Source organism: Antechinus flavipes, chromosome 2 (genome assembly GCF_016432865.1).
Source record: "Antechinus flavipes isolate AdamAnt ecotype Samford, QLD, Australia chromosome 2, AdamAnt_v2, whole genome shotgun sequence".
Classification (NCBI taxonomy): Eukaryota; Metazoa; Chordata; class Mammalia; order Dasyuromorphia; family Dasyuridae; genus Antechinus; species Antechinus flavipes.
Genome location: NC_067399.1, coordinates 43274504 through 43298571, shown reverse-complemented (window position 1 = coordinate 43298571; position 24068 = coordinate 43274504). Strand labels below are relative to the sequence as shown.

General features: G+C 41.0%; 1 protein-coding gene across 2 annotated transcripts in view; it reads left to right on the top strand.

Moving 5' to 3' along the window:
* The window catches only part of FA2H (fatty acid 2-hydroxylase), an 86477-nt gene that overhangs the window by 46531 nt on the left and 15878 nt on the right, over positions 1-24068 (top strand). For both annotated transcript variants that reach the window (XM_051974646.1, XM_051974645.1), the window contains exon 2: positions 6429-6521. In XM_051974646.1, coding sequence (XP_051830606.1) covers positions 6429-6521 — 93 coding nt within the window. The remainder of the gene's footprint in view (positions 1-6428; positions 6522-24068) is intronic.

Sequence of the window (24068 nt, the reverse complement as noted above, 5' to 3'; positions counted from 1 at the left end):
CACCTACTATGTGCCTGGGCGCTCTGCACCAGGAACCCACCAGTACAAAGAAAAGCAAACAGTCCTTGCTCTTAAGGACCTCAGCATGCAAGAAACTATGCCCATGCGAGAGAGATTGTAAATGTATTCACAGCTCTCTCCTGGTACTCTTGCTCCCTGTTTGGCTATTCCTTCCCTAACTCCTTTGTTGTAGCATTTACCTCCCACCCCTCATAAAGGGGTGTGTCCTTTTGCCTTGGACTAGACTCTCCCGTTCCCTCTCTCTGTGTCTCTGTCTCTCCTTCCTCTCTCTGTCACTCTCCCTCCTCTCCTGTCCTTCTTCTTTCCCTTCTTCTCTCCCTCCTTCCCTCCCTCTCTCCTCTATTTCCCTCCCTTTCTTCTTCCCTGGCCTGAGACACAAAGAAGCAAAGATTGTCTAGATCCATGAAAATGATGGAGAAATTTTTAATAATGCAAATTTAACTCAAAAGTGTGTACTCAGGAAGCCAGTTATTAAATATTTACCAATATCCCCCTGCCTAGGTTCCTAACCTTGAGTCATGGATTTAGAGGTAGAAAGAACTGACTTTTTTGTCATTTGTCTTGTACTTCAGTACCTATAAAGATCATAATTTTCAGATCATCTGAGGCAGGTTCAGGAATAGATGCTTGAGAATATACTGTGGAGTTTTCAGAAATCTCATTCTCCAGCTTTATTGAGGTGATCACTGAAGGAGAGGCATCCTGAGCCTGCAACACTAGGGAGGCTACTAAGAACTGAGTCATTCCAGTTTGGGTAGAAATGTTAATTATTCCCCCCATCACGATAATTTACTAACACATTACTCATTCTTGTGTCCTTCAAAAGTATAGTAATGGAGAATGATGAATTGTGGATTGTAATGATGGATTAATGATATTCATAAATTGGGCCATGACAGGGGTGTGGTGCCTGAGGCAGGAATCTGAAAAATCACTCTTCCAATGGCTCACCTGGGTGGTCAGCAACTGTATTCTTCGCTGTCTTACTCCCCCATCCTTGCAGATAAAGAATGACCCTGATATATCTTATTTAAGCTGAGAAGAGGGAGTGAGGATGCTCCCTGCCTCAACCATTCCTTTGAGCCAAAAGAATCTTTTCCCTCTTTCTTGCTCTAATACAGGCATTCAGGGCTGAGGATGCTGATAACCTCAGGTCCACACTAGACTTATGTAGAGAATTATCCCAAAACATTCAGCCACTTCTGAGATAAAGAAATGCTGGCTTTGCCACAGTCGTTCAGTGTTCCCTGAAGGGTCGGGTCTTGCTGGGCAAGCCTTTTGCAGGTAAAGAGTCTTTGTATCTTTGTCACACATTTTAACTTGAAACTTTTTGAGTTTCAGGCCACTGGACGTCTTTGATAATTGGAGACTCAGTGGCCACTTGTCAGTAATGTTTTGGAGAGGATTTCTACTCAATGACCTCAAAAGTCCCAGCTCTTAGAGTCTTTGATTTTCTTAATCATCTTGTTGATCTCACTTCCATAGATACATCAACTACCCAAGCAATCCCTGTGGTGCTTGGGAATCACAAGAGGAAAGATCCCTTTTGCCCCAGAGTGAGTGGCAGTAATATTTGTATGAGTTCTCAAATGGCTGGGAGGGAGGAGAGGAAGGACACATTTACAGTTTTGCTTGGGGGTATAGAATTTAGTTTATTATGTATTATAATGTAACACCATTATAAAATATATACTATATTATATATAGAATTAAATTATAGATTACATACTAAATTAAATTTATTCCATTGAGCATAATTATTGCAATTAAATCACAGAATTCCCCATCTCCTGAAGCCAAAAATGTTTGATTCATTCACTCTGTTAAATATTTAAGTACCTACAGGTCTTCTTAGAGGGGTATCAAGGTGCTATAAAATAAAGGGACTGGTATAGATCAAAGCTTCTTAAACTCTGGGTCATGATCCCATATAGAGTCATGTAACTAAATATAGGTGATTATGAAATTATGATTTGTCATCAGTAAATGTTTGGTTGGTTTGTATATCTTTGTTTACTAGGGACTGCATAAAAATTTCTCAGGTAAAAAAGGAGTGGGAGTGGAAAAAATTTAAGTAGCCTTGGTCTAGCTGATTTTTTAGGTCCTTTCTATCTCATCTATGATTTTATACACAGAGAATCTTGAAGGGTCAATCTATTCTGAAATCTTGTGATACCTTTTCCTGGCTATAAAAGCTTCCATAAAGTTTTCCTGGAAGGGTGTGGAGATTGAAGCTGGTAGGAGAGAGCATTCTTGGTGAGGAGAGTTGCATCAGCCAAAGTGTAGAGGGAGGAAAATACAAAGTTTAGAGGGCAGCAAGTAGTTCAATTTGATACTCAGCCAGTAAGCATTTATTAAGCTCCTATTATGTGCTCACGACACTATGATAAGTGCTGCAGATACAAAAAAGTGGCAAAAGACAATTTCTTCCCTCAAGGAGCTATAATCTAATGGAGGAGACCACAAGCAAACAAATATATGGGTTAATAGGAAATTATTAAAAGAGAGAAGGCATTATAAGTAAGAAGGTTGACAAAGGCTTCTCTTGGAAGATGGGATTTTAGTTGGCATTTGAAGGAAGTTGGTACAAGAAAGCTGCCAGAACAGCCACAAGAAGATGAGAAGGGGGAGCATGAAATGCCCAGAGTTGAATGATGAAAGTGTCTCAGAGAAACAGGCAGGAGGCCACTGAACCTGGATCTAAGAGTAAAAGAGTAAGGTATAAGAAGGCTGGAAAGATAGTGGGGTGAGGAGGGGGTGAGGAAAGGAGCTAAGTCATGAAAGGCTCTGAACATCAGATGATTTTGTATTTTATCATGGCAGTGGTAGGGAGCCACTGGAGTTTATTGAGTAGGGAGATGACATGGTTGGACCTGTGCTTTGGAAAATCACCTTAGTGGCTAAAAGGTGGATGGATTCAAATGGGGAAGGCCTTGAAAACAGGGACATCTAGTACCAGGCTACTGCATTTGTCCAAGAATGAGGAGTTAAAGTCCTGCTCTAGAGTGGGGAGTAAAGTGGGGAGTAGAGGAGAGAAGAGAGAATATTGGCAAGATGTTATCATTCAGTCGTTTCTCAGTCATGTCGAACTCTGCATGATCCCATTTAGGGTTTTCTTGGAAAAGATACTTGGCTGTTTTGCCATTTTCTTCTCTGGCTCATTTTACAGATGAGGAAACTGAGGCAAACAGAGTGAAGTGACTTGTCCAAGGTCACATAGCTAAGAAGTGTCTGAGGTCAAGTTTGAACTCAGGAAGATAAGTCTTCAGACTTGATTCTATCCTCTGAAACATTCAGGGAGAATATTCAGTAGAGTTAAGGTAGTAAAAAGAACACTGAATTGGGAGACAGAAGAGAGTTGGATTTAAATCTTACCTTCGAGTCCTTCTGTGTAGTCATGAAAAAGCCATTTGTCTCCCTGAGCAGTTTCTTCACCTATAAAATGGGGATAACAATGTATATTCAGCATGGGATTGTTGTGCAAGGGAAATGTAAAGCTTAAAGCTTAAAGCATTCATGTCTATTATTATTATTGTTATTACCATTATTCAAGAGCCTTTTCTCAACTCTTAGCCTTTTGGACTTCTGCAGTATTTGGTTGATCACTCTCTCCTCTTGGATACTTATTCTTTTCTGGGTTTTTCTGTTCCTCAGTGTCCCTTGTTGAATTATCATTCATATCCTCTTCTCTGTGAGTATACTCCAAGGTTCTAGCCTCAGTCCCCTTTTCTTCCCTGTCTATACCTTCATATGTGGTGACCTCATTATCTCCCCCAGGTCCAATTATAGTTTTCCTATGAGATGACACTAAGATCTATACATCTGCCCATCGTCTCTCTCTTGAACCATTGTTCCTTATCAACAATCACCTAGTGGATATTTCAAACAATGTGTATCCCATAGGCATCTCAAATTCCACAGATCTGACTTTTCCCAAAATTCTCCCCTCTTCTGAGCTTTCCTGTTTCAAGGGTACCCCTGGGCTCCCAGTCACCCCAATTTGTACCCTTTCAGAGTCATCTGTGATTCTTCTCTCTCCCTCTTCTTCCACATCCAGCCACTTACCAAGACTTATCCCTTCTACCTACATGGTGTCTCTCCCCTCACACCCACCACCACCTAGACCATGTTCTCAATTCCCATCTCACGCATTTATCCACTCAAGTCTCCTCTTTCTCCAATCCTCCATGCAGCTGCCAGGGTGATCCTTCTGGAGTGGCAATCTGCCCAGGTCACCCTGAAAGTGGATCTCCGTGATCCCAGAATCAAATACAAACTCCTCTGTTATTCCTTACTCTTCATCATCTTGTTCCAGCCTGTTTACAGACATTCAATGCCCTTCGTAACCAGATTGTAATGACTTCTCTCCCTGTTTACATATCATTCCCATTCACACAATCTTTGGTCAAGCCATCTTAGCCTTCCCACTGTTCTTCACACATGGCCTCCTGGTCTCTGTGCCTTTGCCAAGGCGGTGCCCCATGACCAATCTGCCCTTCTTCTTCATCTCTACCTCTAAGAATGGCTAGTGTCCTTCAAAGTGCAACTCAAGCCCCAGACCTTTCCTAATCACCACTTGTTCTGCCTCTTTCCCCAGAAATGACCTTGTATTTATCTTTTGTTTCTGTGTGTAAGTTTTGTTTCTTCCTATAACATGTTAACTCAGTGAGGGCAGTGATTGCTGTACTTTTGTTTATGGCTTAGTAAGTGTTTAATAAAAACTTGTTGACTAATTGCTAGTGCTTGATGGTAATGATAATTACTTCCTGGCAGCCTGTGTAGAAAGGACTGGAGAAGGGAAACCTAATAAGAAGCTTCTGCCTCTTTACATGTAATTGGGGGGAAAACTATTAAATCTGAAAAAGAAAAAGCAGCAGCTATTCAGGGGATGGAGGGAGGAGGGTAGGAGAAGAGAGCCCTGAGGTTCCTGGAATCCCACATGATTGCCCCATGTAAAAAACTCCCTTCTCCCCTTGCCTTTGGGGAACCCTAACCCCCTCCTCCTAGTTGAAATTGGGTCAGAGTGAAAGTGGAAAAGAAGAATTAAAGGTAGATACCAGGCCTCTTCCCAAGTCTGTTGATAGTTCCTTTCTTCAGTGTCTTCCATGTAGACTTCTGTTTATCTCTCCGACAGAGGAGAACATCAGTTCTTTGCAAGGAGAATTGTTTCATTCATTGTACTTGCCACATGCCCATCACTTAGCACTAGGCCCAGCCCCAGAAATACTTGCTAAGTGAGTCAGCAGAAAGCCCTTATTACAGATTGCTCAGAATCTACTTTGACTGAGGTTTGAGCTGAACTGAGGAAGATGTAAGGGAGGGAGGTAATTTTCTGATCTCAGCTTTGCACCCTGGACCTCTGGGTATTTTCACTGGTATATTCTGCTTCCCCTTTGATTTTTCTTACTTTGCTAATATTCAACATAACCTTGAATCCACTGAGACAAGCTTCCTCTCCTAGCTCCTTCCTTCACATCTGAGCTGAGGGGCTGGGCAGAGGGAGCTGATGGAGATGAGGAAGTCATCTCTAATTCTCCAGGATTCTAAATGGCACACTGAACCATGGCCCTGGTGGGTGGATGGGAGGAAGAGAAAAAGGAAAAGAAACCCTCATCTCCATCCCCAGGGAACTTCTGGCACCAAAGGTAGACCTGATCATAGTGCCGCAAGATGCCCTGGGGCTCTCATGGTACTTGTCTCTGCCTGAGCCTGGCCTCCTTCTGAGTGATGGCTGCCTGACAGGGCCAAAGAAGCTCTGGGCTCAGGAGCTCCCCCTGATCCTTGTTAATGATTTCTTATTCTGACTCTATCCCCACTCTGTCAGTAAGCTTGTCCACCTTCTACTGCCTGCCTGTCCCCCAAAAGGCAGTCCTTGTTTTCAGGCTCACTCTATTAGTTCCTTCCTACTCTAGTTCTGGGAGTCTTAATTATATTAACAACAACAACATGTATTTACATAGTATTATAAGATTTATAAAGCATTTGTCCCACAACAACCCTAGAAGGTATATATGACAGATAGTATTATCCCTATTTTACAGACGGGGAAACTGAGGCTCAGAGAAAGGAAAAGGACTCAAGGTGACATCTATTTAGAGTAAGAGCTAGAATTCAAACTGAGGTCTCTCCTGACTCTGAGACCAGTGTTTTTTCCACTGAACCAAGCAGCATCCTTTAATAGATAAGTTTTCAACTGTATCATAGAAATAATACAGTCCAGGTGATCCAGAAACTTGTCTCCAGCTTCACATGGAGCAAATAACGGAACCCCAGCTCTGAACCTGGGCTCTCTACCTTTCAGTTCATCGGTACTTTTACTGTAGTAAATGTGGATAGATTTGTGGCAGATTCTGTCCTTGCACACTTCCTTTCTCACTATAAATTCTTCTCTTTTCATCCTTTACCAGGATTCTCAGGAGAATGGAACTGTGACCTATGCCAATGCCCAGGATGCAAATTCTGATGTGGATCCAAGGTGCAAACCAGTGGATTTCGAAAAGGTAAGCGACTCAGTACAATGAAGGCAAGATGTGGTTGGCCCACAAAAAAGACTATTGTGGTCAAATTATGGCGGGGAAGGGGAATAAGTAATTATTGACGATGAAGAGAAGCTGCTCAGTTAGTCTGGGCCAAAACCCATGGCCTGGGCTAAAACATATTAATGGTGGAAGTGTCCTGCTTTCTGCCACAGAGAAGGAAGGAGAAAAAAGAAAAAGAGAGAAGGAAGAAACAGAGGAAGGGAGGAATGAAAGGAAGAAGGGAAGGAAGGATGGAAGGAAAAAAGAGGGAGGGAAGGAAGACAGAGGGAGAGAGAAAAAAGGAAGGAAGAAAGAAAACATTAAATACCTACCATGTACTATCTTTGCTGTAATATAAAAGAATATCTCATTTGATTCTCACAACAATTCTGAGTAGTTACTATTATGGTCACCTTGTACATATAAAGAGATTTAGGTAAACAGTGGTTAAGTGACTTTTCCAGAGTTACACAACTAATAAGTTTTGGAATGATTATTCAAAGCCAAGTCTCTATTCACTTAAAGTTTAACACTTTGCACTGCCTTTGTCAGAGAAATGAATAAATGAGTAAGTTAACGAAAGAATGAATGAATAACTCTACAACAGTGGTACTGACCTGGGGAATGAGAGGAGAGATACGTTCTATGTTAACTATCAGGGAGAATTAAAACTTTTTTAGTAGGTTTTTGAGGCATCACCTCTGCTGTTTCAGATGACAGAACTGAGTGAAGACTCATTAGATTGGATAAAATAATGGAGCGAATTGAGAAACATAATTTGGGAGGATTTAAGGGTGTCTCAGAAATCCAAATGACTCAAAGAGGAGTTTGTAAGATCAACATCCTGTTGTTTGAAGGCAAATACCATTTGTTAATTAGGCTTTCATAGGTAATTAAGAATTGGGCCTCCCAACTTCAAAAATGGGGATGTTTAGTAGTTGAGGTAAAAAAAGGAGGGGAGAAGAGATCAGTCCCTTGGGAAGTGCCCAGCCAGAACTGGGGGATCGTGGTGGATTCCAGCCCTACCCAAGGGGATTAGGTACTTAGCCATAGAGCAGGGAGAGTGGGCCCGCCAGTCAAGCATCCACAAATCAATCATCCAGTCAATCCGTACTTTATTCACATTTATTAAGCCCATCAGCCCTCTTTGTGTCATATAGGGCTAAATAGAGGTGATTCCAATGAGAATGAAACAAGCCCATCTTGGAAGGAGCTTACATCTATTGGGGGGCAACATGAAGTTAGGTGGATAGAGATATATATATGTATCTATGTGTATATGGATGTATATGTGTATGTGTATATGTGTTTGTGTATATTTAGAAAATCACATTTATAAATGTAGTTGTTTGTCCCTTGTTCTCAAAGGGGACCATGACATCAGGGAGCTGATGCCGTGACATGCAAGTGAATTGGATTTAAATGAGACCGTGCTGTACAAAGTCTCCAGCCTCACTATCTCTTGCTAGACCTGGATCAGAACCACAGGAGATGGTCCTAGAGGCAGTGGGACACCTTGGCCTTTTTAAGCACAGGTCTTTCACAGTTTGCCTGAGGCAACACCCCTTTAGTGGGTGGGCAAACATGTAATCAGTTTAAAAATATTAGGGGACTTTTGGTCATTGGATGAAAAGCAGAAAAGCAAACGTCTTGTCAAAAAGATCCCAGCACATCTTTAGGGCTATATGTAAAAAGGACAATTGGTCAGTGATGAACTCACTTGAGCAATGAGCCAGTCAAATGATGGAGAACTCTGAGGAAGCAGGCGCTTTCTATTATACGATAGGGCAACTAAGAATGAGACTGAAGGAAGTGGTACACTTACATTCCTCCTATTGACCTTGTTAAGAAATGGCAAAGACCGGGAGGAGACAAGGCCTCCAGCCAAGTCTAGGAAGACTTACTGAGAATAAACAGATTTGTTTAAGAAAAGGCTCCGCGTGAGTGCAGAGGAAGACAAACGTGTCTTTTTAAAAAATACATATAAGTTGGTTCATGAGTACCCTATGCATCCACATTAGTCTGTGCACAAAGCTCCCCTTTTGCCTGTGCATTGGAATTGTTCCCTTTTGTACCTTCAGAATTTCTCCCTTAAAAGCTTCCCTTCCCCTCCAGAGCTGACTTCCCCTGCCCTAGATTGTCTCCTCTGTGTGACTCCTATCTTCTTAAACATCACAGGCCGAATTTGTAATAACAGCTGACATGTTTAAAGGGCTTGGGAGGTTTTATTTTATATTTTTGATTTCTGTTGTCGCTTCATCACATTTATTTTTGAATATTCCCCCTATCCAATAAGCTATCCCTTATAACAAAAATTTAAAAAGAAGTAAAAAAGCATTTCCGCAAAATTAACAAAATGAATGTGTCTGACAATATATGCAATATTCCCCACTCAGTCTCCTTCTTCTACAGAGCGAAAAAGGCAAACTTCCTTAGCTCTTCTCCAGGATGCACTTGCAGATGGGTCTTGAGGCCCTTTCCACCTACCCTACTGTAGTCCTATGGCATGGTACATTATTTTCCTGTTTCTGCTTTGTTCATAAGTCTTCCCATGCCTCTCTGAATTCTTCCTAGTATCATTTCTTGAGCGATACTAGTCTTTCACTCATGTACCTCAAGTCTCTTTTTTCCTCCTCCTCCTCCCCGAGGCAATTGGGGTTAAGTGACTTGCCCAAGGTCACACACCCAGGAAGTGTTAAGTGTTTGAGACCAGATTTGAACTCGGGGCCTTCTGACTTCAGGGCTGGTGCTCTATGGGCCGCGCCATCTAGCTGCCCCATGTACCTCAATTCTCCAATCAATGAACACTTATTCTATGTCCAATTCTTTGCTACTACCAAAAAAAATGCTGTTATGAGTATTTTGATATTTTGCAGTTCTTCTGGCAGTCAGGTACGGCCAGCACTGTTTGGCACAGTGAGCAAGGTGCTCCATTGGGAGTCAGAGAACCTGCGTTAGAATTCTTCTTATTCCCTCGGCCCCTTGAGGCATATCATTGGACCTCAGTTCTCCTCAAAATGAGAGCTGAATCTGATGGCCTTTTCTAAAGCAGGAAAACTAGGAGATTATGATCCTTCCCTTGTTCCTTGGTGGCGGAGCCTCTGGCTCTAGTATGCCTTCTTGGATAGCTCACCTTCCCTCCCTAACATTCTGCACCCATTTTCCCTGGGTGGGGCTGCCTCACTGTGATCCAGGAGAGGGTGTGGTACCAGGAGTTGGGTTTTGTTTGGTAGTGGCTGGCTGGCCTGGAAGGCAATAGCAGACAGATTCTAAAGAGGAGAAAAAGCTGTCAGACAAGGAGTAAAAGAGGGAGAGGGAAGGTAGAAGGCTCTTTAGGAGGATTTTCTGCTCTCAGGTTTATAGTATGAATTCCTCTCCTGGCCTCCTTCCCAACCTAGTCATGCTGAAACCCCCGCCCGGGGAAAGCTGGGTTTTTCAGGTTGTAACTTAGAAAGAATACACAGAAGTCCTACGTCTGCCTACCTTAAACAAGTGTACTGTAGCTGGGGCCTCTCCAGGCCAAGTAATGTCCCCTTTTGGAGACCCCAGAGCAAGCTGCTCCTATGTCAGGGCCTCTCCTATGACCAGGGGGACTCTGACCACTTTGAGCATAATAAACAAGCTACAGATAAAGCGCTCAGTGTCTGTGTCTGCTTACAAGTATGGAGCCTTCCACAGAGGAGCAAATTGAGTGAGAAAAGAGAAAAGAAAAAGAAAAAAAAGAGAAAGCTTGGAGGGAGAAAAGGAACTCATAGGCCTTAAGCGGGGATTATTTACATGTCTGCTCTGCCGCCTAAGTTAATCCTTTCTAATTTGCATTTTTTACCTGTATATTTAGGGTGGAACAGAGATAGATGAAATGTTAGGAGAGGTGCAGAGACCAAGGAAAGCTGTTTTGTAGGCAAGGAAAGGAAGCATTTAGCATCTATTAAGTATCCCTAACTATTATTTCCTTTGATCCTGGACCTGGGAGATTGGTGCTATTATTATTTCCATTTTACAGTTGGGGAAACTGAGGCAGATAGCATGTAGATGATTTGCTAATAATTGCCTGGGGATGGATTTGAACTTGGATCTTCTTGACTCCAGACCTAGGACCTTATTCACTAAGCTTCCTAGCTTCAGGACTTCAGGGGAAGAAGTAAGAAAGTGGAGAGTGGGGAGACCACTTGGCCAAAATATCTTTACCTTGGGTGCAAAGGAGCTTCTTTCCTATCCAGCAGATGCCATAATTACAGCTATGAGCAGATACAGAACCAGTCAAAATTCTAAGTAACTGTTTTCTAGCCAAATATTTTGGGACATTCTGGGGTAACTTGAAAGCTCCTTTGGTGCCTTGTACCTAAGAGGTACTTAATGCAAGACTTTTTTGTTTTTGTTTTTGTTTTTGTTTTTAATGAACTGTACCATGATTTCCTCACAGCATTCAATCCAACTCCATCCAATTCAACAAGCATTTGTTTATTGCGTTCAAGAGTGTAATAGGTTCTAGAAGTCCAAAAACAAACCCACACCAACATTAAAGATCTTATTTTCTCTTGGAGCAAGGAATGGAGAAATACAACACGTACATTCATGGACAAATGTGACCTTTGTTCAAAATAATTTCACAAAGGATAAAGGACCTGAAAATAAGATGCTCTTGGGCACCCAGGAGCACTTTTGTGCTTTGGAGGATTCTGTAAAACTAGTGATGAAGCAGAGAAGGTGTTTCAGAAAAGGGAACCAGGTTGTGCAGAGGTGGAAGAGAACTGTACTTGCAGAACAGCTCACAAGTCAGTTGACTAGGGCAGAGAGAGAGTACATATGTGAAGGGAAGTAATGAAAACTAAGACTGGAAACAAAGGTGAGGACCAGAATGTGGAGGCAGGTATTGAAAGGCCAAACTGAGGCATATAGGTTTTATAGCCTTTTTGATATTCACACTTTAGACCATAAGTTCCTTGAGGGTAGGGACCCACTTCCTTAGCTCCTATCACAATTCCTGGCACATAGTAAGAGCTTAATAGTTAGAAGATGAATGGCATAATCAAGTCAGATGTTTAAGATAATTAATTTGACAGCTGTGAAGGATAAATTAGAGAATGGAGAAGCTGCGGGCAAAGAGAACCATCCATAAGCTTTTGCAGTAGTCTAAGTAAAAAGACCTGAGCTAGAATAGAGACAGAGTATTTGAGTGTAAGTATCAGAGGCTGGGTTTTCATTCAGTTTTCCTGACTCCCAGGCCAATTACCTAATCCACTGTGTCGCCTAGCTACCCACTCGTACCATTACTAAATCTATACCCCAAAGAGATTAAAGAAACAAAGAAAGATCCATATGTAGAAAAATATTTAGAGACGCTTTTTTTGAGGTAGCAAAGGATTGCACATTGAAAGGGTATCCATCAATTGTGAAATGACTGAATACATTATATTATTCCATCATAATATTGTACTCCAAGAAATGATGCAAGAGATGACTTCTGGGAGGACTTATATGAATTCATAGAGAGTGAAGAAATAGGTAACATGCCATGTTACCATATCTTTTTTTGATGATATTTTGTTATTATTTGCTCATTCTTCTAGCCTGTTCCTGACTTTAGATTTTCTATTAGGGCTAGACTCAGCGTGCTGCTGCTTACTTTTTTTTTTTTTTTTTTTTTTGGTGAGGCACATGGGGTCAAGTGACTTGTTGAGATCTGAAATCACTCTGAACTCAGGTTCTCCTGACTTCAGAGTTGGTAGTCTATCCACTGTGCCATCTGGCTGCCCTTTCTGCATGCTGTTTTCTGGAGGGAATGAGTATTGTGTTATTGCAGTATCTCAAGGACAGCTGAGGGGGGAACCTGCAGGCTCTCAGGACCCCCACAATGTCTGATCCAGGGCAAAGTCTGATAGCTGCTTCCAAGTACTGCAGGTTCCCAAGCTAGGTTTGAATAGGGGTCACCATCTGTGGGCTTACCCTACTTTGAGTTTCAAGAGATTGCTTCTGTATTCAACTACCATCAGCCACTGACCTCAGAGTATCAGAAGAAGAAATGTCTGTTAGAAGGAGAGATGGTGTGAAATGGAGGAGACAGAGTCCGGAGGCTTAGGTTCCAATCCTACTGCTGGCAGTTAACCAATCACCTCTGCCTCTGGAGCCTCCTCATCAGTAATAAGGAAAGCAATCTTTGTCTCACAGGAGTTATGAGGAAAGTGCTTAGTAAACCTTAAAGTGTCTGATAAACATCAGTTGTTTGGTCAAAGTTTAGCTATACTCTCTCTATAAAACCGGTGCCTGCCCCTCCTCCCTCTGCAAACGTCATCAGAAGTTTCTTCCCCACTTTCAGCTTCCCTCTGAGAATACCTGAGGCATCTGTAGGCCTGGAATATAAATTTTTGAATGGATAGGTGGATGGAGGACTCAAATGACAGATGATGGCGATAAAACCTACTGAATGTCTATGGAGCCTACTTCCAGAGCTCTTTGTCCTTCCCAGTACTGCGGATGTCTTTGCCTGAGGCTACGTGACCTACCTTGGCTTTCATGGGTGGTTGGGCTCACTTTTTAGTTCTGACTATGCTCAGGGCCTGCCAGGCCAGGGGGAGAAGGCTGGGTTTGGAACCAGAGGACCTGTATAAATCCCACTTCTACTTAACTGTCTCTGTGACCTTGGGCCAGAATGAGGGCTCACTTCTCCAAGTCTCAGATTTCTCATCTGCAGAGAGAGTAACATTAGATGATCCATAAGGTCCCTTCCTACTCCAAAGGTCGAATCCTGTGATGGATCCTCCTTGCCCCAACTCCCATCCTGCCCCCAAACCCATATGCACACATAACCAGACCCACCTACTATCAGCAGAGTTCATTTGCTATGTGAAAAGTCCTTCCTGGAGAGCAACGTTTAGAGTTTTTGAAGAGCCTGGCAATGAAGTTGACCTGGGGAGAGGGCGGGAAGCTAATTCTTTCAGGACCACTGAACAAGACTGTTCAGGTTAAGAAAGACTTGTCCAAAATCCAAAGTAAATACGTGTTTCAGATTAGAAGAATCAGTGTTATAGGTTTAAAATGGGATAAAATTTGAGGGAAGAACTTTCCTCCTTGGAAGGAATCTTGTGTCCCGTGCCCTTCTGTGTTGGTGCCATGTGGGAGCAAGGAAGGCAGAGGGAACCAATAACTGTGTCTGGTGCTAGAGCAGGTAGAGAGGCCTTCTGCCTGCCCCAAACCTGTCCCTGATCATTGGCAGGACCTCAGCTGGAAGTCTGCTGGATAGCCTGCCTCGTCGGCTGCTTTGTGGCCTGAGCCCGAGGAGTCACTTACCCAGCAACGCCATGGCGATCTCCCCAAGCTGTAGTTAGGTGAAGGACAAATATTTCTTCGGTTGACTTCCAAACCTTTTTGGAATTTTCTGTTGCTGTAAGTACATTCTGAACCGACCCAGCCAGGATGAAGTGGCGAATGAATGGCCCAGTGGCTTGTTCAGTCTCAAGCACACTCTCTACCTCACCAGAAAGCAGTCTCTCTCTCTCTCTCTTCTTCCGCGTCCCTTCTCTCTCCCCCAAAGGATGATGGGGCCAAAGAACAAATCACAGAAATAATAAGTAATACTATCAAAAGACAAAATACCCAAACTTTTGGAATATAACCAGTCATTCTTGGGGGAAGGGAAGTCCATCTCCCAATTTGTTCATTAACAGAAGAAAGAGCTGATCAGAGAATTGGGCATGTGGTTTAAAAATGGGAAAATCTTTGAATAATTTAAACAAAACAGCCAGCTAAACACAAAAATAAAAATTCTAAAAGTCAAAGAAAAGATCAAAACTGAAAGCAAAATCTCACTGAATTGATAAATAAAATCAAAAATTGCTTTTAAAAAAGGCATAGGGGCAGCTAGACAGCATAGCGGACAGAGCACTGGCTAAAGTCAGGAGGACCTGAGTTCAAATTTGGCCTCAGATACTTAACATTTCCTGGCTGTGTGACCCTGGGCAAGTCACTTAACCTCAATTGCCTCTGCAAAAACAATTAAATAAATAAATAAGCAGTTAAGTAAATAAATAATGATTAAAAAAAAATTTTAAAGGCATAGAACCACATTACATGTAAATAATACAATGGCTATATCAGATGATTTATCCTAGGGGTGTCCCACCTCTCTGCCATGAGTATTATGGTATGTTTCATTATCTGTTCTAGAACCTTCCAACATTTTCTAGGGACTCCAAATTCAGATTCTTTTTCACGCTCTTTTCATTTACTGTCTGTTTAGTCTAACATTGTATAAATTGTTCCTTTAGTTCTCTAGATCAGTTCATATTCATCTTCCCATGGTTTTTTGAATTCAGGCAGCTAAGGATTTGGTTTGGGTGTGGAGAGATAGGGGGATGATCAGATGTGTTCACAAATTTAACATGAAGTGAAGCACTGGCCCTGAATTTGGGCGGACCTGAGTTCAAATTTGGTCTCAGACACAGCACTTCCTAGCTGTGTGAGCCTGGGCAAATCACTTAACCCCAATTGTCTTCTCCCCACCAAAAAAAATTTAATTAACATTTTTAAAAGATTTTATATGAAGTATAGTGTGGAAGCATATGAAAGGAGCAAGTAGAAGACCCAAGGGGCTCTTAAAAGAAGAAAGGCTAGGTAGAGATGTGATTTTCCTCATTCTATCCCTTCATCCTCCTCACCCCACCCCACAACATTGCCTTCCCCTTCTGTCTGAGCCTTTTACCTGGCTACTACAAACCTGACCAACAGAATGCAGTCCAAGTAAGGTGTGCCAGGGGTAGAACACAGAGACAGGGGCAGGGAGCTGTGAGTCTGAGCTGAAAATTACCCATAGTCAGAGCCTAAGCTACTTTTGAAATCTGATTTCCTAGAAGTCCTTGGCTAGAAGTAGAGTGAGTTGGAGGAGATAGGGCACCCCTGGCATGTTATCTCCTCCAACTCACTGTTTTTCTTCCTTACCCTTCCTCCTCTCTTTTCCAGCCTTTCTCCTGTATCCAGAAGACTGGATGTTTCCCATATTTCAGATTTGAGTTCACTAGAACATTTGGCTCTGACAATCTCTGACTCATTCTGCAGTAGCACTAGCTGTCAAGGGTCTCCTTCCTGGGTCTCCCAGACTAGAGGTGACATGATGGCTGCTTTGTGCACAAATCTTTGGTGGCCCGGGAAGGCTTCTTGTTTGATGATACCAAGGGTCCATGGGAATGAGGGAAATGGTGGCTGAGTGAGAGAGAGAACCTGTAGGTTGGGAGTCTCTGGGTCCTGCCTTTCTCCTTTTCTCTGGCCGTTGCCTCTCTCCCCCTCATGGCTTTTCAACAATGCCCTTCCGGCTGGTGACTGTTGTTACTGTCCTGCCTACTCTCAGTGGCCCTTTCCCCCAGTGCCCTAACTTCTGTGGGGTGCCACATTCCTGACATAGCTCCCTCTGTCCTCCTCTCCTCTCTTCTCCTCTCCCCTTTGTAGCCAGAGCCCCAGAGCCCTTGGGAGATATGAGGAAGATGGCTGAGGAGCAGAGGAGGGGGATGGCAGAAGGCGATGGGGCTGCTTGGAGAAGGGGCACGGGACGAACACTACTGACTGGCTCTGTTTCCCTGGCATCTTGCCCAGTCCACATGTATAGGTCTCTTTGCCCTGCAAAAGGACACCACTTCCACGTCCGACCTGATGCTCACAATGCTGCCCGGGCAGCTTTCTGATGCCAAGGGGAGTGTCACTTAGAAAACTGGAGGGAGGAACTTTCTTTAGCAATTCTTCCTCTTTCAATAGGCATCGTCTCCTGTTGCCTGGCTTTACCTAGAGTCTTTCTTCCCTGAGCTGGGCTGAGATGAATTCTGTGGATGAATTCTCTTGAGGAGACTGGAGGAGCAAACACCCAGGAGACACTCAGCGTCTTGTCCTCCTTCCCCTTCCCACTCCCTTGAAGAGAACTAGAGGTCTGTCTCTGTACACGTAAGCTTATGTGGACTCTCAATTCACTGAATAGAAAGGCACCTGGAGATGTAGCCTCAGCCTGAGAAAGATGGAAGCTTTAATGGAAAGGTCTTGGGACACAGCCAGCCCTAGGAAAGATTGTGAAGTTACCCAAATCTGTTTTGTTTTAAACTGTGATTTATGGGTGTCTATTGTTTTTACATCACAATCATTTAACTCTTTCCCAGCCTACCATAAGGAACCTCCCCTGTTATGATACAGTAAGCCAATTAGACAAACAAACAAATAGTTACTTCATTCTATCATCATATTCCCTCCTCTGTCGTGAGGAGCAAATTATTTTTCAGTATCTAATTTCTGGAAACACTATTGATTTTGTTTAGTCATGAACTCTTCTCCTATCCATGTATCTGAAATGTAATGTCTTTATTTAATTTCTCTGTAACAAGACTTTAAAAATCTAAGTCACATATCCATTTGGAACTTACCTTGGTATGTGGTGCAAGATATGGGTCTATACTTAATTTCTGCCAGAATGCCATCTAGTTTTCTCTGGAAAAAAATTTGTCAAATGGTGGGTACTTCCCCCAACTGTGGTCCTTGGGCTTATTAAACACTAGGCTACTATATATGCTTCTCTGTATATGTTCCTAATCTCTTCATAATCTGTCTCTCTTTTTTTAACCAGTACCAAATCATTTTAATGATTATTGCTTGATTGTATAATTTAGTATAGATCTATCTCCTTTCCTTCCCATTTTTTCATTATTATCCTTAATATTCTTGAAGTTTTGTTTATCTATATGAATTGTTACTTTTTTCTAGTTCTGTAAAATACTTCTGAAAGTTTGATTGGTACAGCATTAAGTGAACTAATTTAGATAGTATTATCATTTTTATTATTTTGGCTTGACCTTTCTATGAAAAATTTCTTCCCCAATTATCTAGGTCTTGTATTTTTACAAAGAATGTTTCACAGTTAAATTCATATATGTCCTGGGTGAATCTTAAAAGATAGACTCCCAAGTAGTTTATAATTTCTATGATTCTTTTGAATGGAATTTCTTTTTCCAATTCTTCTTGATGAATTTTGTTGGTTATACATAGGAATACTTATGATTTATGTAAATCTAAGATTCTGCAACTTTGCAGAAATTATTAATTATATCAATTAATTTAATTGAATTAATTTTAATCCTAGGTGTCTTTATTTCTCTTTCCTTTCTACCCCACTCCCACAACTAAAATTTGTTCACTTGGATTTAGCCTGCTAGAAGTCGCATGGCAATGGATCAGACAAATTAATCCATACTAAACTAGGAGATACAAGTAATGAGCAAAGAAGCAAAATGGGACTTTCAATTAGGAGTCAGAAGAGGTTTCTAAGCTTGGCTCTGAAACTAAATTACTGTGTGGCTTTGGAATGAATGAATGAATTTTCATTAATTTCTTATTAATTAATATTATTTAATTATATATTATATACTTATATATCATATATTTTATTATATTATTATATCATATATAATAATGTATAATAGTAATTATATAATTACATAATAATTGTATAAATTAATAAGAATTTCTTAGGCATTACTATGTGCCAAATTCTATGGTAAATGCTTAGGATACGAAGAGAAAATCAAGACAGTCTGTGCCCTCAAAGAGCTTACATTCTAATAGAGGGAAACGTCTCTGGCAATTTCAGTTACTAGTCACATGGAAAAGGGTAGTGATCCTTGGGGTGCAGCTGGGAAGCAGATTGTAATTCATCTTTTTTAGTGCCATTGATAAAAACATTTATAATATTGAATGATTTAATGATGCCCAGGACTTCATTGGTGAGAAAATTCTCCTCTGGGTTTTCAGCATTTGCTGAGAAGATAAGTGTTGTAGCACCTGAGGTTTGCCAGCTTCGATTCCCACACGGGTTATTTCCCTTGATGAGGTCCACGGTGGACTGGCTGGAAGCAGACAGGGGTTGGGGGTGGTGGTGTCTCAGAGTCTGCTATTCCCAGGGCTCTAAGGCTTAGCCGCCTGTCAGTGGTCGTGGGTGGATGGGTGGTGGTGGTAGAAGCGAGGAGGGAGTATATTCCAGGCAGGGGGTACAGCTAGAGCAAGGACACAAAGATACAGGAGAGTATTGAGGGAGGACCTGCAAAAAGACCAGGGTTAGTATAGGGGAAGGGAAGACATGCATAAGAAGGTAAGTTGAAGCCAGGTTGTCCAGGTTAAGTGTAGATGCCAAGCAGAGAAATGGATATTTGATCCTAAATACATTTTATCATCTGCAAACAGACATCATTTGTAATAAATATCGCCATCTATAATGCTCATCCCGCTATCCCAGGGACCCTTCCTCTTGCCTCCATAGCAGCACTGTGCACAGTATATAGAGCACAGTCCAAAGTCTCCTTTGACAGCCTTATTGTTGTTTGTTTTCAAAGAGAATCGTGACATCCTGCAGGTGATGCTGTGACACGCAAGTGAGTTAGATCGAAGGGAGGGAGGACTGGGCAAAGTCAGCAGCCTCCCTTAGGTGTTTAGGTCTAATTGGCACATAGGACAAAACTATCATGTCCTTACATTATGATAGTATAGAAATACTCCTAACCAAAGGCAAGTGCAGCCTATGAACTTCTTGGTGACGACCCATTTCAAAGCCAGTAATTCCAATCTGTGAGTGTTTATGTCTGTGACAGTGACGGCATCCATCTTCCCTGATGACCGTCACTCTCAGGCAGGCTGCATCCAGTCCTTCCAGGCTAGCATCCATAGGCAGAACAAAGGACTTTTGTGGCTCTGTATGCTGAATGCGTGAGGCCATTGACCAGACTTGAAGACTTGCTTCGTATTTTGTCAGTTCAACATTCTTGAAATTATTTCAGCTGTGTCAGCATAAATTGACCTATCTTGCCTTTTTGCTTCTGATTCTCCTTAATTGTAAATACACAAGTGAGATAATGCAGTAGTTTCCCAGTGATAGCTTAATTTTTAATAATGATAACACTTATATAATCTTTTGAGGTTTGCAAGATGCTTTACAAATATCATCACATTTTATACTCCGAACAACCCTAAGAATGAGGAGTATTATTATCTCCATTTTACAAATGAGTAAACTGAGGCACGCAGAGGCTAAGTGATTTGTCCAGGGTCACATAGATAGTAAGTATGAGCAGCTAGATTTGAATTCAAGTCTTCCTGTCTATTGTGCCACCCGGTTGATTATCTAGTTCTTGACACTGTCAACATAATGGCTGCTTAAAAAATGAAAAACATCCTTAGTCTGAAAGGTTCTATAGAGGTGACCAGTCAGAAATGCTTGTGTCTGGGTCAGGGCTCAAATCTAGCTAAGACATTGTCCCATGTAAATGTCAGAAGCATTGCCAGGTTGCTCTTTGTCAATTAGACCATCATTTTTTAGATGATTCAAAGATAAGAAGATCATCTGAATCTTCTAGCACCTCCCCGTGGCTCATATCTCCAGTACTATCAGGTTGCCTTCAGATTCTTTGGGTCATGTGCTCAAACTGGTAAAATCTGGCTAGACAATAAAAGCTATCTTCCTCTGTGCTAGGAATCCAATAAAATCTAATCTATAAATTCAACACTGAGACTTCCCGGCTGTGGCTATCAGAAGATCCAGAGCATCTTGAATACTTGATGTCATATACTATCTATCCGTTTCAGTTTCCTTGTTCAAAGTCTGGTAGTGAACACACGTTTATATTTTCTCTTTCTTCTTCTATACTACCACTATAGGAAATATATATGGACTGCTAGACTCTTGTATAACATAGGCCAATAGTTCATTTGGATAGATTCTATCACAAATGAATCTCTCCAAATAAATTTCAGAAAATGAAATGCACTTGGGCAAGATTTTGTGAGTAGCTTCTCAGGCACACCCCACTCCATTGAATCCTTGCAGCAATGAGAAAGCACCTGTCCTCCTGAATTTATCTCACAACTGATCTTTCCAGTTTTCCAGTACCAGAGAGAGAGACACCAAAGTCAAAATCCTCAGGCCATATTGGATGATTTGGGGTTTTTGTGATGTTAACCTGCTCATTAATTTCACTTCTTTTCTTCCACAATCACTAGCACTACTGTCCTTGTTTAGTTCTAATAGACATTTACTAATTGTGTGACTCCAGCAAGTCCTTTAACTCTTATCTGCCTTAGTTTCCCACATTTGTAAAATGGAGATAATATTAGCATCTGTCTCCCAGAGCCATTGTAAGGTCCAAATGAAATATTTATGTCATATTTTGTAAACCTTAGAGGGCTATATAATTATTTATCATTGTTATTCTTCTAGTGTTAAAGTGGTGGTTATTTTAGACCTTTGGCTACTTTCACTATTCTGACCTTGTCTACTTCTTGAGATTGTGCTCTTCTTTCTAACGTTCACTTTGAGTTTGTGCCCTTTTTACTTCCATGCTTTGGAATAAAGAAATGACTCACAGTACAAAATCAAAGGGTCCCTGGCCTATTTGCTAAATTTATCTAGAAGCTTGCATGGGGCTAACTACTGCCAATGTGTCCTTTCTTCACAGTCATTGTCATGAAAGGATTTAAAAATCTGTATTCTCCAGTCTCTGTCCATAGACCTTGTATGCTTTTTCGCTGGTTAGCTGTTAATCAGTAAACATTTATCAAGTGCTTATTATGTGTCAGACATTATGCTAAGCACTAGAGATAAAAAAAGAGGCACAGGACAGTCCCTAGAGCTCAGAACCCAAGGAAGAGATAACAAAAAAGCAAGTATACCTAACAAACTCTATACAAGAAAAATAAGAAATACTTAGCAGAGGGAAGATATTAGAATTAAGAGGGCTTAGGGGAAAGCTTCTCTGTGGAAAGTAGAATTTTAGTTGACATTTGATAGAAGCTAAAGAAACTAGGAGGTAGAGCTAAGGAAGGAGAACATTCCTGGTATTGGGGACAGAAAGAGAAAATGCCCAGAGCCAAGGGCTGGAATGGCTTATTTGCGGAATAGCAGTTACCTACCTTGTGTGGCTCAGACCTTGCCAATTCTAGAAGTCTTTTAGTAGCATGACCTGCCCAAATTTAAACAGAGTATTTCCCCAAAGGCTATAGGCTCCTTTCCTGAGAAGAATCCTGATTTGGACAATGACTAATTTCCCTGTAATGTGAAAATTTGTAAGACTATCTGTAGAAGGATCATCTTTTCCCCTACTTATTGTGTTTTTTAGTTTGTCCACAGGTAGATATTCCCGGCCTATTATAGATAGAGTTATAGATATGTATGTTCTTTTTTTTATCAGTGCCTCTTCTTCAGATAGATGCATAGTGATCCATTTCCAAGTACCATTACTATCTCAGAGATTTTTTGAATGATCAATTATTGATTCATAAGAAACAGCCTGAGACTAAGATGACAGGAAAAGATAATGATAAATGTTGGAGGGAATGGGGATAAACTGGGACACTAATACATTGTTGGTGGAGTTGTGAACTTATTCAACCATTCTGGAGACCAATTTGAAACTGTGCCCAAGGGGCTATCAAATTGTGTATACCTTTTGGCTCCAGCAGTGTCTCTACTGGGTCTGTATTCCAAAGAGATAAAAGAGAGAAAGGGACCCACCCACATTTGCAAAAATGTTTGTGGCAGCCCTTTTTGTAGTGGCAAGAAACTGGAAACTGAGTAGATGTCCATCAATTGGAGAATGGCTGACTAAATTATGGTATATGAATGTAATGGAATATTATTGTTCTATAAGAAATAATCAATAGGATGATTTCAGAAAGGTCTGGAGAGACTTATATGAACTGATTCTGAATGAAATGAGTAGGACCAGGAGATCATTGTACACAGCAAGAACAAGATTATGCAATGATCAGTTCTGATGGACGTGGCTCTTTTTAACAATGAGGTAATTCAGACCTGTTTTAATAGACTTGTGGTGGAGAGAGCCATCTGCTTCCCGAAAAAGGACTATGTGGATCACAACATAGTATTTTCACCTTTTTTGTTGTTGTTGGCTTGCTTTTTGTTTTCTTTCTCTTTTTTTCCCTTTTTGATCTGTTTTTTCTTGTGCAGCATAATTGTGGAAATATGTATAGAAGAATTGTACATGTTTAACATATATTGGATTACTTTGCTGCTAGGGGAGGGAGTTGCGGGGGGAGTAAGGGAGAAAAAATTTAGAACACAAGGTTTTGCAAGGGTGAATCTTGAGAACTATTTTTGTATATATTTTGAAAATAAAAAGTTATTATTTAAAAAAGAAAGAAAGAAAGAACCTGAGAAAGGAGGAGTTCCTAATCTGAAGTCATTGATGACACATAGTTCTCTCCAAACCTGTTATAAGTTAATTCAGTGTTTTGTTAATGTCTTTATTTTTATATCCAGAATCTACTCCAAGGATTAAAAGACCTCTTGATATTTTTCTTTCCATTAATTCACACTATTTTTCTAAAATTTTGGCCTCTATTTTGCTCAAATTTTAATTAAAATTTTATTATGCAGATGAAAACAATAGTAACTCCACGGTGTGTACCAACAGTTTCAATATGAAAGACAGCAATATTCAGGAAGTCAGTCCCATGAGAAAATAAGCAATGATGTTATTAGCAGCACACAACTAAAAGCTGAGTTCATTTCTAGCAATGCAGTATTTCAGGTATAAAGCATTAGTTGTCAATAAAATTCATAAGCACAACACATCTGGAATCCTATGAAGTACAATATTTTATTGCTCAGTTATTTTTTTTTCAGTCCTATCTCATTCTTCATGACTACATATGAGGTTTCTTTGGCAAAGATACTGAAATGCTTTGCCATTTCCTTCTCCAGCTCATTTCACAGATAAGGGAATTAAGGCAAATAGGGTAGAGTGACTTGCTTAGGATCACACAGCTAAGAATCCAGATTTGTCCCCAATGAGTTTTCCTGACTCTAGGCCCAACACACTATTCTGCCCTCTGATAAGTATCATAAAAGGGGAAAAAAATTCAAATCAAAACTTGAAGTAGAATTAAGTAATTTCCTGTAGATATGTAAGAAAAAATTCAAATTTAGAACCAGAAAGAAAAAAATTAATTCCAAGGGAAAAAAAGCAAAAGCTCCCAAAATAAAAATTGATTACAAATTTGGAAATAGAGGAGGTGATTTAAATCCAGAATGAGTATCATCAAATTTGAGTCCTGTGCATCAATAAAACAAAACCCTAAGAAAGAAATCACAGTATCACAGATGAGTGACCCCTTATGTCAGAATTGTGTATATACTATATGGGATACTTTCTGTGTACACTGTTACACTTGAGGTCTCAATATAATCAGTGCAAACTAGTGTCGAAGCTGCTTTCCTTAAGCTTACAGAAAGGCCGTGTGTTACTTTATTAACTATCCTGCAAGGGATATAATGTCTGAGTTGTTCACCTTGTAGCTCTCCACTGAAGCCAGTAACCTCATGGTCTTGTTCGTTTCTCTCCCATATGGTGGCGATTCTTTCTCTACTACAACTCCATGATTTCAAGTGGCTCTCGGAAGATCCAGGGAGGCTTTGCAAAGCAGAGCTGGCTGGAGGTGCCTCAGTTTTTTATGTTGACCTCAATTGCCTCTACCTTTTTTAGGAATACTCAGATT